At 37.4% G+C, this 15,860-nt stretch overlaps 1 protein-coding gene across 3 annotated transcripts in view; it reads right to left on the reverse strand.

Annotated features, from left to right (window-relative positions):
* Positions 1-2,038: 2,038 nt before the first annotated feature.
* LOC109042848 (protein D3) overlaps positions 2,039-15,860 on the reverse strand; it is a 41,601-nt gene continuing 27,779 nt past the window's right edge. The window contains exons 1-11 of one of the 3 annotated variants that reach the window (XM_072297854.1): positions 15,417-15,679; positions 14,353-14,556; positions 12,803-12,929; positions 12,122-12,259; positions 9,962-10,043; positions 7,800-9,187; positions 6,044-6,295; positions 4,681-4,813; positions 3,784-3,919; positions 2,513-2,594; positions 2,039-2,166 (exon numbers count right to left, since the gene is read on the reverse strand). In XM_072297854.1, coding sequence (XP_072153955.1) covers positions 9,049-9,187; positions 9,962-10,043; positions 12,122-12,259; positions 12,803-12,929; positions 14,353-14,547 — 681 coding nt within the window. In that variant the 5' untranslated portion in view covers positions 14,548-14,556; positions 15,417-15,679 and the 3' untranslated portion in view covers positions 2,039-2,166; positions 2,513-2,594; positions 3,784-3,919; ... (1 more) ...; positions 6,044-6,295; positions 7,800-9,048. Of the gene's footprint in view, positions 2,167-2,512; positions 2,595-3,783; positions 3,920-4,680; positions 4,814-6,043; positions 6,296-7,799; positions 9,188-9,961; positions 10,044-12,121; positions 12,260-12,802; positions 12,930-14,352; positions 14,557-15,310; positions 15,335-15,416; positions 15,680-15,860 lie in introns of those variants that run through there. The other 2 variants (XM_072297852.1, XM_072297855.1) reach the window with 2 other exon arrangements.

Consider the following 15,860-nt stretch of genomic DNA (forward strand, 5'->3'; position numbering starts at 1 on the left):
TGTTCTGTCCCGGTTCGTCTCATCAATCACCAACACCAGTGGACTCCGTCACCAGATTCGATAAATCAGATACGTTGGTTTTTTGAAAGGTCGAACCTTTTTTAGAACCACCTCGTCAGGTGGTACCAAAATCACGCACCAACATTGCGATTCGTTGGTCGTCAAATCGAGAGTTTCGAACTCAAATAGAATGACAGCTCGGAGGTACGGGCATAAAAGTAGTACCGAACCTCTGAATAAAATTCGCTTGAGCACCGCCCATTACTGGCGCGGCTATTGCTTCCATTGGCGCCGCACGCGCGCCAACACAGCCGCACACAGCGCACCAATCTCGCGCGCGCTCGTGGCTCAGGATTGGTGCGCTGTGTGCGGCTGTGCTGGCGCGGGCGCCAACAGAAGCAGATACACAGAGAGACCCTCCGTTGCTGTCTCGACAATGGGGAAAGTTTTTATTATCGGGACTTAACATTTAACTGTTGAACTTCCTACTAGGTGGATGTTTATTAAAGTGTTGAGAATTTCATTTTGTAAACAAACCGAAGTTTGAGTGACTTGTTTGGCTCCAAGCTCATCATAAACCCAGTAGGTTTGATGACTTTTGCTCCCTCATAATTTTCCTCAAAAAAGTGTCCAATTCCCGAAAGAAAGAGTTTCCACCGTCGCCCAGGGTCTCTCTAGAGTCCCTTTATACTGAGAGTCAAGACAACACCCCTCATGGAGTCACAAACGGGAATAAAGATTACAGAAATTGAACGTTTTTTGTTGGTTTTTTGTAATCTTTGATCGGCCCATTCTCAAATTCCTCTCTCCGTTCCTTCTCTCATTCCGTTTGTTCCTTGCCGAACCCGTAATTCCCTGGTCCATTCCAGATTATAATCTTTGCAATCGGTGAAAATGTAATCTTTATTCCCGTTTGTGACACTGTGAAGGCCTAAAATACGGGAACCAATCAGAAATGGATTCACATTGTCTTGACTCTCAGTATAAAGGGACTCTAGGTCTCTCTTTGTCTCATGAATGGAAGTGAAGGCGACGCCGATGTGCGATGGGAGATGCTCGAGTACAAAATCCTCGTTCTCGAGTATTGCATCATCACCATGATAAGTAAGTGGTCTCTCGCCTCCTCAAGATCGAGATCGTATTTTTGCTGGCAAATCCAACAGAACGATTTTTGATCAAAATATGGCCATAGCGCCTCTAGTGGCACAAAATAATTATACAGATATATGTAAATTTTTTTCGGATAAAACCTGAGTTTTTTCGTAAATTTACAACACGGAAATCTAAATTCAGATTCAACTCGACAAAAACAAGCGGGAAAGTTCTAATACCGCCGTATTAGAAAAGCGCTCAGGTGTTAGTAAATGTATTTAGTGAAGAAAGGAAGTATAAACTCCGTCGACTTGGCTGGGAGATGGAAATAAAACATCAGCTGATAGCAAACAAAGGTTACCAAGGAAACCGTAAACGCGTATTTTTGTTTCCCAAAAATGAGCTCACCGTTGAGCTCATCAGGCGCTTTTTTTAGGCTTCTTTTATTTTCAACGATCAATTTCGATAAGAATTACTCTACCGCTGATTAAATTTCTTATAGACAAACGATCGTAACTACCCGCGCATTACGTTAAAAGCATAAAATACGGTTATCACAGCTTTATTTATTTTAAAACTGGACCCCCCCCCCCCCAAAAAAAAAGCCTACACATCGATGAGCTGGTGCGCCATTTAAACGAATTAGCACTAGTATACTAGTATTCTAGAGGCAAGTCGAAATCAAAAAGCGCTGCCTATCGGCTGAGCGCTCTTTGAGAAGTTGCCTTCGAGGACTGAATTTCCTCGTTTCACCAACGATGACACTACTTGACAGAAATGGGTGTCAATGAAAATACAAGAAAGAAGGAGGGTGTGAGCTATGGATCAGCAGTGTAAAAATCTCGTTCAGAGTCTAAAACTACAACAAAGTTATATTGAATGTGTAATGCTACTGATTTCGAAAAATTTTAAAGGTAGAAAGGGGATTGAAGTGAAAAAAAAAATGTTTTCATTTCAGTTCCTAACTTTTATTTAACTCTAATTTTAAAATAATTCACAGCACTTGGAGTCCCAAGATTGTACTTTTCCGCCAAGTCCATTGCAGAGAAATTGACGCGCCTGCCTCCGATGACACTAGGACATAGAGCAAAATTTTTGTTTTAAAACAAGCTGATGAAATGACTTCAACTTACAGTAACAAAATTGGGTGTTTAGCTAGGTTTAGCGAGATGAGCTCAATCGTGTAAGCGTTATAGTAATTTCCCCCTTAACTATTTTCCGTGAACAAAATGGTAAGTGCCTATTGTGAAACTTCAATTTTAATTTCATATCAACACCATATTTTAATGAGTACTATGCAGTTATTGTTTTGGGCTTTTGAGTGTTTTTATTCATATATTTCTTGAATGAATGATTTCTCAGACATTCGAATCATAAAGAAAGGGTTGAAAATACTGATTGGAAGAAAAGAGGCACTTACTTTTTGTAGATTCTCTCTCCTCGGTACTCCAGCTGATACCGTCCGGGCTGTTTGTACATCACAAAAACAAATCGGTGAACGCCTGTAAAATTTTGAAAAATACTCTTTTAAAGCCGAAACTAGAGTATAAATAGGGGGTTAATATCCAAAAGACTGAAACATTTTCAATTTTCCTCACTTTTGAGTCTCCGCCTGTGTCAAATTCACTCCAAACAGTAAGCTCTGGTTTTTTTTTTTTTTTTTTTTTTTTTTTTTTTTTTTAATACGGCAGTATCAACCTCAACATGTTCATTTTCCAAAGATAGGAGGCGCCAAGGTTCTAACTTATCAGAAGGTTTACCTCCATCCACTTAATAATTCCATGCAAAGATCAGAGAGAGCTGAATACACTACAAGGAAGGCAAAAGCTGCAGGACAATTAGAATTTGACACTTGAAGTCTCTCTACAGATCGGCAATCCTTTTCATACAGGATTATCCAAAAGTCCGGGAGCCCCCTTATAACTTTTGAACAAAACATGCTAGAGATTCGGAATTTGGGGAATCTTCCTACGTCAATGGAATTTTTTTATGGCGAACCGTGTTCAAAAGTTATAAGGGAGCCCCGGACTTTTGAATAACCCTGTATAACTGCTTCATAACTGTGCAGCCATTTGCATCGTTTGACTAGTTATGGAAGTAAATGTACTCCCTTTGATAAGCCCTCACTTTTAAGAGCTTTTCATGGACTCGGGGGTGGGTTTTAGAAATCTCCAGCATGTTTCTTTCGAAATAAGAGGGACAGAGAAATCGATAACCCGTCTCTCTATCCAAGAATTAATTTTATCACGCATTTCTGGTCACGTGGCTTAGTGCATCCTGAGCACGATCGATATACTTCTAATTTCAACTACAAGATGGATTGTTTTAGGAAAATCTTTTTTAAGAATCTAGCTTATTCATTATGAATCATCGTTCCGAGAATAATCTTACAAAATCTTAAAATTAAGTCTAAAAGACTGTTTCTAAATTGAAACCGATTACGATGTATCGATATCGATAATTGAACGGAATCAGTATTCTTGACTAAACATCTCTTCGTGGTTAACCTAGAGGCTGCAATTAATTTAGATTTTTTCTAAATAATTCACCTCATGCTTAGAATTTGCGCTATACTCAGCTTCAGAATTTACCTAGAATGCATCGCGCCAAAAAATTGAAGCCGAACCTTGAGAAATTCCAATTGAGCTGGGTGGGGGAATTGGGTGTAATATGATTGAGTTAAATACCTACCAGGTTCATAGGCCCGAGTGGAAATCGTGTAGGAGGCAAATTCTTCTGCAGCATAAATTCTTTCCTCGGGAATGTTGGCCACCAGCCAGTGTTTGTAGCAGCGGTGATGGATTCTCTCGTGTTGGAGAATCTGGTCCTTTTGGAGAAATAGAAATATATTCCTCATCAATCTACTTACACTAGAATTCCTGCTGTGTTATAGTTGGTAAGTATTTTATGATGATACGGAAGGAAATGAGGTACAAACTCTGAGGAAAATCTTAGAATCTTCTCATGGCGTTCATCTTACAGTTTATTCCGTTTTAGTTATACAAAACGGACTATTTTGGCTAAACTTCAAAAAAGTTGTTTCACTCCTGGCATTTCGCACAAAGTATAACATGTAATAATGATGGCCATTTTGGTGCAATTTTTATCCGCCTCAATTCTACCAACGTGTTTTTGAAACTGTAACGACCAAACTGCGGGTCAAAATGACCGGATGACCCGCATTAAATAAAAATTGATTAATCCTAGTAATCGGATGAAACACGAACATGCACAAAGCACTTATTTGAAAAAGAAAACATGTGCATCTCTTCCCCGCTCACTTCGGGAAACAATCGAACTTTTTGGAAATTTGAGTTTGTAAAGGAAGCAGACTCCTTCAGACAAAAAACTCAACCTAAGTGGGTGGAACATCTCTTTTTCCTGAGTTTAGTGTAATTTTACAGGGTATTTGTGCTTTACTCATTTTATTTATTTCAATATCATTGAATATTATGCTATTTTCATCACAAGAAAGAGAATAATACATAAATTCAATCATTTGTCGGAGAAATTGAATTTCAGAGGTAAGTTAACAAAGTTCGTTCCTCTCTACTGAACTCAGTCTAATGTTTACGAATGTACCCTTACCTAGCAGCATTAATGTGTAAACTTCGTACTCATCGTGCAAAAACCAGTCAACAAAGGTTGGCGCGTTTTTTACATCTTTGAAGGTCAGCTCATTGCCAAAATCAACCACTGTTTCATTGTTATTGTACACAACCTAGAGGAAAGAATTGAACAAGATGAACTAACGGTGAATTCTCAATCTTACCTACTGCGTACACGTGCTTAACTAGCAATTAAACTGTGCTTTGCACGGAGCGCAATGGCAACCGGTAATATCAGAGTGCTTTAAGCCGATGGCGTTACGGTTAGAGCCACTTGAGGGCTGAAAATAGTATCATGCATATTCAACCTAGATGAGTTGATTTAACAGCGCGGAAGACGATTTACGATAGAAATAAAAGGCTGCAGATTTTAAGCACTTCTCTGGAGACTTGAACGCAGAGTTAGAAAAGTTGGACGAGTAAGTTTTGTTACTGAGGACTGTTAATAAAACAGTAATGCAAAATTTCGGCGTTTTCGATTTAAAAAAAGGTATGTTGTATGCATGCATCTGTGATACTCCATACACATAGTCAGTATTTCTCTGGAGACTTAAACGCAAAGCCAGAAAAGTACGTCAAGTAATTTTTGATGGAAGGGATCGTTCATAAAATACTTCACGGTAAATTTTGAATTTTTCGACCCCATTTTCTCCTCTTGACGCTTTCAAGACGTAAGTACTAATCGTTTAACACTGAAAAGTTAGATCGCGTAACGCACTTCTTGGTTTTTCTACAAGACTCTTTTAACAAACTTGGTTGCTCTCGGCTGAAAAAACTGCACACTGACGTGGTAAATTTATAGAAATGCGCAATCTGAATTACAGCACTCTCTCGCTATAACGAATCGGCAAGAAACCGGGCGAATCCTTCGCAAAAGAGAGATTTCCGTTATAATGAGTGTCGTTATAGCGAGAAAATCGTTCAAGGGACCGGACGATTCCTCCGCAAAAGAGAGATTTTCGTTATAATGAGTGTCGTTATAGCGAGAGAATACTGTACAAAAATATTGTGCATTGACGACTGAATTTTTTATCTTTTTGATGTACTCAGCGTAATTTTCTTGCTACGTCACACACAGGAAGCTGACTCAATTGGTTCAATCTCGTGTGTGCAATAAACATGCAGATTCATCGGCTGGTTTGGTATCCGTAAGACTCAAGAAAAAACGCGTATACATATACGAGTATATGCGTCTGAGATTTTGATACTTTCTTCATTAGCTCACTTATATACTAAGTATAAAAGCTATAAGAAACGTTTTAATTCATTTCCTTTAAATTTTAAGTTTCCTCCTTACTGAGTATAAATGGAACAAGTATAGTTAACAATTAGTGCGTATTTACTTGCACTGTGTCATTAGGTGCATATTTGATGACATCGGGTATAATACCGTCTTTTTTCAGCAGTGCCTCTATCTCTGGTTGTGTTCTTGGCCTGGCAGTGGGGACTGGCTTGGAAGTGGTCATCCACCATTTTGGTCTTTTTTTGGCTTCAACGTTTAAAATGGACACGATAAGAATACTTGCTCCTGCCAGAAACACCGTCGATAAACACTTAGTTGACATATTAAATGACTTTGAATATTCCTCAGTTACCTAAAACATAACATTAACATATATTCTTACAGAATTTGCATTTCTAGGTCGCACAATATTTTCAAATAAATTGAAGATTCTCTTGGCATGTTCTAGATACAAAATAAAAACGATACAACGCAGTTTCTCAAAAGAATTAAAAAGGAGCAATTTGTATGAGCCATTATTACAAAGATGAATACATATGGTATCGTGTGGTAAAAAAATAATGCATTTTTTGAAAAGTGCTAATTTTCGCATCTAACTCTTTTTTATGTGTACAAAATTTGTGCCAACTGACTTGTATGTGGTCAATTCTGGTAAATTATTCATTCGAAATATTTGGCTCCTATCTGGTGTAACTCATGTTTATTTTCTAAGGAGGTTGTTAGGTACGAGTAGTTGTAAACACTACAATTTTAATTCAATTTGGACTTTATATTTTGAGTCCAGTTATAATCACTAAACTAAAACCTTCCTTCAGCAAGTAATAGAAAACAAATTTAATATTGTAAAAAGCAATATGATAACATGATCTTCTGAAGTGTTAAAAAAATAAATAAATAAAAAGAAAATTGAAGCTGCTCTTGACCACACTTCAGACGCACGTAATACAATTTTTATTTTCAACCGTTATAGAAATATTTTAGCATGCATGGACCGCAAATACAAATGAAGAAACAGGGCACGATTTAGGGGATGGCCAGATGGGCCGCGGCCCATACCGGCAAATAGGGGGTGGCAAATTTTGCAATTTTCTTAAATGTAGGTATAAAGAAAAACCGGATTCAGAAAAAAATACAAACGGGAAAAGGTGACAAAATCTCACATTTCCTGAGAGTATATCTCTAATTTTGTCGTCACTCTGTGATACAATAGACAGCACCTTTAATAAGTCGAGTTAAGACTAAGAGAGAAAACGAACACGGAATTTGGCCTGGAACGGCGCGGCGAAGAGAGCAATGATGACGAGAAATTGAGATGAAAAGGACAAACCCTCGGCGCGGCGCGGCGGTCGGCATGTAACACATATTAGCGCCTACAAGACTGCGTGAATACTTCAAGCATTGCGTCAAAGACAGTGCGGTCAGCAGCGGGCGGCGTGAAACGCGTAGCGCCTACAAGACTGCATGAATACTTCACGCATTGCGTGAAACACAGTGCGGTCAGCGCAGCGCGGCGGTGGAAGTTAAAATTATTAAACCACATTTTTCCATATGAATGGAAGGCCTTGTCCACACAGAGATAGTTTTAAGGAACTTAACTTTCGCGCCAAGTTTCGTGAACTTTCGCTCGTAGTGTTGACAGGGCTTTCGCAAAAAATGTGTCCAACACGAGTAAACGCGTCTTATGCATCCCTCCCCCTCCGGCACGTTTACTTGATGGTTTTTATTGATGTTTCAAAACGAATGAGAAGGGGGCGGCAAAATACAGGCGGCCCATGGGCGGCAAGTAAGAAAATCCGGCCCTGTGAAGAAACTCATTTTTCCAATCTCAATATTCAAAATAGCTAAATGTCACATACCTATACAAAATTTAACTCTAACTTTACATAGGTCTTCATGAGTAAGATTTTCACGAAGCAAAAACAAAGTAAACGAAAACAACTAAGTATCGAAAGAATTTATATTCGAATGACTTTGGTTTGAGACAAAACGCTTGGGATTATGTTTGATTGAAACTTCGAAAACTAAATGCATGACTGTTTTCTTTGTAGTGTCTTCTTTGTAATTGATTTTATTATTGATTCTTTTGATTAGAAGTTTCTCACTCTCATATTACGTAAAAGCCTGACCGAAATTAATGATGCTTTGAATAAACGCTCATTATTAAAATTCAATGAAGCACCGAACTAGCATGAAAAAACCGTCCAGAACAAAATATTTGGTAGATTAGAGAACAAGTTTCGCAGTCTCTTTGGACTGCGTACAGCAAAAAGTACACTCTTCAAATTTCTTGCATGGGGTTTTTGCCCCTTCCCCCTTTCGAATCTCTTGCAAATTCAAATAAAGCGTTCGTTAGTGTGTTTAAAATTATATACATTCATTCATTTTTAACAGATTTTTGTTGTCAAGCATGTTTGAGAACAAGAGTCTTAGTTTATTGTAGCCACACCATTTCACGTATGAATCCACAGAAATCTTACTTTTCTCACTTAATTTTCACTCGCATTAACGCGTTACTTTTGCAAAGGCGGTATTTGGCCTTAAATGTTGATTTGATCATGTTTGCCATCAGTTTTTAGAGTATTATATCTTCAAGCTTCATTAAAAAAACCAAACGGAACATTAATGGCAAGCTTCATTAAAAAAACCAAACGGAACATTAATGTGAATCTTATCGACGTATTGGCACCACAATCATCCAAGAGGAAAGCTGGACCAGTTTTTCGGTACTCTAAGCATATTAATTCTGTAAAGAGAAGCTTAACTCACTCTTACACATTCATACATCAATGGCGCACCCAATAGAAAGGGATTCAAGAGAGATGGAATCTTGTCACAAAATCCAACTTTTTGTGAGAGCCAGAAGCTTCTCCTTTTTTTTACCATCCCCCGCTCCATCAGACATTTTTGACCATAGATCCCTCGTATGAAAATTTTTGGCCACGCCACTGCTCATGGAAAATGCCTATCATTTTTTTGAAAAATTCTCACATATTCAGAATCAAAATTTATTGAAACTATCCCTTCCGACCAGAAAGAGATTACTAAGTTCTCTGCCCCGATAACTTCTCGAATATTTAAATTAAATTATATCAGAAACAATAAATATCAAATCATGGGTGGAGTTGGAGGCTCTGTTGGTGCCATCCTGTCCATTAAAAAATAATTGACGCAAAGTGGCTCTCCCAGTCCGTACTTCTCAGCGAACTCCATTGTATGAAAATTAACCCGCTCCTTCCCGTGAACTCTGCAACATAATGTTCAGTGATCAAACGTTATTTAGTTTAAAGCCAGTTAATGTTGAATTAGGCGAGAAAGTCTTTAAAGAAGATGATCCGGTGCTTATTTGAACTTTGGCACAAATTTTAAGAATAATTAAATTACTGACCTGAGAAATATGAGTCCATAATTTTCATTTACCCCTTAGTTTCAACTGAAAAATGTGTGGATCTAACTGAATTGACAATACAATTTTTGCTACTTATTTTATTTATTTAAATAATTGTACAAAAACGGCCTAATTTACACGAAGGCTAATATAATGACGACCTGCATGGATACAAAAGCATGCAGCCCCACCCACGGAGCTTGTTTCAAGTAAATAAGTGTATTCATAAGTACTCTCTTTCATATGAAGGGATCGCGATTCAAATCATGAACTTTACGCTCAAAAAGGAAAATCTATGCCCATGGCTCTGAAAATCCGTAAATCAATTACAGTTTATCAAAGTCTCTGATCGTTTTCATGTTATTAATGGACAAATGACGAATATTGTATGGTTTGACGTTTTTACGGAAACAATCATGAGAGGGTAAAGCAAAAAGAAAACGAGAGCTAATTTTTGAGGAGTTATTTTTGCTTTGACAATTAGGAACGAAAATAAATTATCAACGGCATACTTCGAAATACGAATGCCTATAGAATTTAGCCATCGGAATATTTATTTGAAACTGCAAACAAGTCAATATTTTTTCTCTTTTGACTAAAAATATCTCTGATAGGACTTTATAAAATACTTACGTTTTCGTCAATTTTTTCTCGTCGAAGTGCATTTTTGTCTTGTTAGGTTGTGCAAATATAAAAAATATGAACCTGTGAAGCCCTGAAAAAAAATTAAGCTGGAAGTTATCTAAAGCTATCTCGTAAAAAGACAAACAAATGTTTAATACAAAAAAAACGTAAAAAACGACAATTTTTCGTTTCACAAAAAGCACTTATGCGTGTTTTCAGTTTGCTTTTAAAGGAGGCCAACGCATAAAGTTTTCTTTTGTAAATTGTTTATTGAATAAATATGCTTCGGTGCATGCCATTTGTTGAAAGGAATAAGTACTGAATTTAACATTGAGAAAGCCAGTAATTTATTTATTGTTCCACCTATAGCTACTTTATCTTAAAAAAGAAGTTTCACAATATCATTTTTTGGGCGTGCTACAACTGCTACATACATGTCACACAAGATAGTTATAATATTCCTAAGGTTGCATTTTCGTTTGTTCCGTGTAGCAAAATGTAGAGTACAAGTGGATATAATTACATGAAGGATTGTTTTCTCTAAAAACGCCATTACCTATACATGTCAAATATAAGATTCTGAGCCGAGACCGCTTTTTACAAGGTTTAGTTCTAGAATCTAAATTTACTGAATCCTGCCCACAGATGTCATTGGTGTGTGGATCATGATGGCAGACCCTGCTGCTCTTTGTTTTAGTAGATTTTTTAATATAGAATTTAATATGATTTTACGACGTGATCAATAATTTTGAGTTTGCTCGAGCAGAAAATTTATGACCGCATTTAGTGGTTAGGACTAAAAGAATGCTGATTCGATATCTTTTAGTAAGCCCTACGTTTCCAAGTCTCTATCTCAATTTGTTCAAAAAATATACGGAGGCGATGCCTGGTGCTGGTGGTGTGGGACTTTTGGATCACCCAGTATAAACCCGTATTTCATAATTCGTGGTTGCAGCCATTGAAACAGTTGCGAACTTACGACCCTCAGTCTCGGACCTCTATCGTCTATTTGATATCACCAGGCCCGCCACAAGGGGGGGGGGGGGATACTGGGTCTTTGGTACCGGGGCCCGGGCCCTGGAGGGGCCCGTGACGCAGGTGACAAACCACAACGAATTCACGTGTAACCCTTGTCTCGTAAGGAAACGTGAAAAAATAACCCTAACAATTCCGCAAAAGGTGAATAAAGTTTCAAAAACACACTAGGGCACCATACAATTTTTCTTACTTTTTTAGAGATTTCTATCCATTTTCAAGATTTTAAGTAGGTATATATAGAATGATATTTTTAGTAATTGCGTTTCATTTTCTTCCGTTTTCGGACGCTTAGAGGCTCCTGTCTGGGCATCCTTGACTTCAATGGCTCAACTCCCTCGCCATGGACGTACGAAAGGGGAGTCCAGGGGGGCTCGACTCCCCTAGAATTGAAAAGTTTCATCTGCCCCCCTCAAAATAAATTTATAGATGTTTTGAATGCAACAATTCGAAAGTATTTGGTGCTGAAAGTAAAAGAAGGCGTAATTATTCTACAGAAATTGATCCAAAATCTCCATTATAAGAGCTTCAAAATGCGTCCAAATAGATTTATAACTTCAAAAATTTTCCGAGGGGAAGGGAGGCTCCCGGGACCCCCCTCTGCGCTAGAGTACCTGTATAGCGAGAGTATGGACAGATCGCTTCATGGAGGGCTTAGGGCCCAAAAGTGCAGCCACCCTTCTAAGCAACTTCTATCGCACAAAATTTCACTGCCAGTCTGCAGGTTCCAATTCTAACCAAGATGGCCAAGAATGTACATAAATGAGCGTTCTTCCGCAAAATTGAGTAAATTTATGCAAAAACTGAGTCAAACACGTGCTTAATAAACGACGGTTCGTAACAATAATATTAGTAAATCGTTCTGAATAAGTGAAATTCATAGGTTGGCTGCATTTCTGGGCCCTAACTTTATCCGCAGAAGCATCGGTGAAGGCCTGATGGATTTTCGGAGTTTCACATATGTCCATACTCTCGCTATACAGGTACTCTACTCTGCGCTAGGGACCCGGGCCAGGAAACTGGTACCAGGGCCCGAGATGAGATGTGGCGGGCCTGGATATCACACACTCAAATCTCACGAACCTTTCTCAGGCAGTTTAGCACCTGCGTCCATATCAAAGACTTAAAGCTCACCGTCCTCGTTGGTATACATAGGTCCAATGTATTCTGCAAGTGTATCGCCTTGATTAATCTGATTTTCAGGGATGTTGACGATGTGCCAGTGTCTGTATTCTCTTTCATCGTGGTGTTTTCTGGTCGGCATATCCAATCCTATAAACCGAAGAAAAGCATCTCGTATTTCTTTTTCTTCATCAAGTGAAAATGAAGCTCATGCTACATCCAGATCAAAGTGTCATCCAAAAAAATAAAATTAAAGAAAATCACAGGCCGATTTCAGAGACTAGTTTTTTTCGTACAGATATTTTGAATAAAAAATTGATATTTTTCGTAGGATATTTTGCGCAAATTGATTCGATGAACTCAATTCCCTTACAAAGCGTCTAACAGCCTACAATGCGCCTTCAACAATAAAATATCAGTCATTACGAACTGCTTAATGTCTGATTAATGAAATTATGGTGCTTTTTGTTGCCACATTCTTACAATTAAATACCATATCTAATATACCTCTCAAATTTTCAACGTCCGGTTGTTTCTAGCTCCAGTCAAGTTCTCTAAATAGTCAACTTCTTGATTGACAATTATTTGAAAACAATGAGAAATGCAATTGAGAGGAATATTTTACGTGTTTTCTTTCCTCGCTGAATGGAGAGAAGTTTGTAAGAGAGCTTTAAAAAGACATTGCAGCTTCACCTGTAAAGGTCATCGTGTAGTAGACGTCTTTTGAGCAAGGGTAGTTGAAATAGGTAGGCATGTCTTTAACCTCATCAGGGGAAAACAAACCAAGGCCAAAGTTTACTTCTCTCTTTCCGTACCTTATCTGTGTGGGAAAATCATTTAAAAACCATGTAATAGCCTTAGGAATTTTTATTTTCTTTTGACGAATCGTATAGACCCAGGACTTCAAGTACTTCAACGTAATGAACACATGCAGCACTTGGTCCTTTTTAACGATTTCATTTCTGTGTCCCACATAACGATATTTATGTCGCAGGCAAATAGTAAAATCAGGCATTTTGCCAAATGCCTGGGCAAATAGTCAAATATGCTAACTAAGATTGAAATTCTGATTTTATTCCTAATTTTAGACAAAATAATTCGTTGTTCCTGTGAGAGAAAAAATTCTCAGTAAAGTTTGCATCACACAATAGTGTTTTAATCAATGTTTAGCTCCTAAACAGACACTTATCTTAAAATTTTCAGCATGTCATGATACAGAATTTTTAGAATTTCAATATTTAAGAACATGAGAGGTAGTTGAAGAGGAAGAGCCAAAAAAAGTTCGTAGGTTTGAAGAGTTATTCTTCCCAAAATATTGAAAACCTGTGAACTCCTCGCCATAATTTTTCAGAATGCCGTAAACTGTCAAAATTTGTCTACTGGCCTAGGCATTTCACAAAATGTCTGATTTCACTATTTGCCTGGGACATTTATATGGATCTCAACAGTAGACGAACAGAGATCAAAACCACCATAGCTTCTTCTCCAAGCATGAAAAATTTGACTTTAAGGTTCCTTCTCTTGATAATTCTTAAAATTATCCTCTGGTGCACCTTTAGAACAGTGGCGATGAGTAAATGATCGATTATCGATATTTCTCCATTTGAAGCCATGGTAAAGAATCGAGCATTTAGGTGTTCGTTGCGAATACCCTGATTATCGATAATTTTTCTTGGGTTTAAATGGCAGATCAAACTATAATATATCGAAGAAACGCCACGTCACTGATACAGAAACGCATATTTATGAATTCACTTGAGAACCATGGTGGAGCTGGGGCCATTATCCAACATTTTGGTCAATTCAGTCAGCAGAAAGTAAATTGAGATTCAAATTGCATGTAAGAGATGATTCAGTTCGCAACAGTAAAAGTTTCCATGAATAGAAGTTTTAGCGATAAATTCTACTTCTCAATGCGTTCTGCGGAGCCTCATCAGCACATCAGTCGGCAATATTGTTGCAGACTATCGATATTTAATCATTTACACAAATGTATATCGTGCTTTCAAACTTCCTCTCATGAATAAGTTTTTTTTTTTTTTTTTTTTTTTTTTTTTTTTTTATTTTTTTTTTTAAAAATACTACATGACATAAGCTTCTCTCTTTTGTTCTTCCTAAAATTATAAAAAAATGTCTTCGAAAGGTAACACTTATTGAATGCAACCAACTCCATATTCCTGTAAAATGTTTGCAATATCTGATTTATTCTTCAGTTATAAGTAATGACTACGTGAGAAACATACCCATATCGAATCGTTGGGAGAGTTGAAATCGAGTATATCCGGAATGAAGTAATCTCTGAGCATCGCAGCATCAATTGCCTCAGGAGTTCTTGCATGCATACATAGGATTCCTTCCCGGGTCAGAGCAAGGAATATCCATAAAGAAGCAGTAATACTAGCAACTGTAGCCATCAATATTTGACAGGTTCGCATCATTGTTTGAAGCTGAAAAAATTATATAACGGATGTAACAGAGGGGTAAAATCTAGAAAGAGCTAATAGAAATGTTTGTGACTTCCATAAAAACTCGTCTACAATTTGAGGGATTATTTAAAAGTTCTTGACGCAAAGGAACGTAAATCTCAAGCAAAAAAAAAAAAATGATGAGCCTCAAAATTTTTATATTTTTTCTGAATGAGTGTATCCTGAAATAAATTTGGGCACACGAAAAAATTTTAATAATAGAGTGCTTTCAAAAAGTTGAATTCATCTTTGATATCCTTTAATTAGTGCGTGTGGCCGGACAAACGTGTAAAAAAGGGTATTTTGCGGTTATTAAACCATTTGTGATCAACTTAATGACAACTCTGCCGTTTGGAAACTGTCACATTGGATGTGAAAAAAGGAATCACTGTATTGCAGGCGTATTATGGAAACATTGCATTTTTTCGTCAAATTCGAGGAAACGTTCGACACTGTGTTGAGTACAATGGGGGTGACACTGTAATGAACATGTAGATGACCTAAGTGCGAAACCACGTATCTCCATTGGCGACGTTCCAGACCTCCTGTTATTATTTTTCACTTTTTCTTGGAAATTAATCAACGTATTTCTTCAAAATTTCCACGATTTTGCCTCTCTCTTTTAGCAGAGTGTTCTGTATTAACCTCAAGCTGAAAGGTTGTATTGTTCTTTTTCGAAAAAATATAATAGGATCGGAAATTTTGAAACACCGCAGCGGATATACGTGTTTCGTACTTTGGTCATCAATTGGCCAATTAACTTGTCAAATGACTACAATTTATTCAATTTTTGACTGGCTTCTCTGACAATTTATTTTGGTGTGTAAGAATATTTTTTTCACCTCGTCATAAGGTCAACTTGAGTACAATTGTATCTCTTTAGACACGCCCATTACAACAGCTTTTTCAAAAATTTAGAATCTTACAGGAATAGAGAGACGTAGATGATTCGAAGCTTATTTGGTAGAAATTTCACGATTATCGGTAACACAATAATTTATACCGAACTCGTCGAATATTTCTCACTCTATTTATACTGACTCTTAGGGAACCCATGCTCTTACTGTGTCTTAGAGAGTGCTACTACTATGGCGCATTTTTCTTTTTTTTCAATGCCAACATCGTGGCTTCGGATCATACGAAATGTGCTACTTATCACTGGTACATAAATGGTCACTCATGCAGTATCAAGATTTAATAATAGATAAAGTCTACTTTTTATCTCTATGTTGCTATTCTAAACAATTGGCTGCGGACTGGCATCAAAATGATCAAACATATGCTGA

This window comes from Bemisia tabaci, chromosome 3 (assembly GCF_918797505.1).
Source record: "Bemisia tabaci chromosome 3, PGI_BMITA_v3".
Taxonomy (NCBI): Eukaryota; Metazoa; Arthropoda; class Insecta; order Hemiptera; family Aleyrodidae; genus Bemisia; species Bemisia tabaci.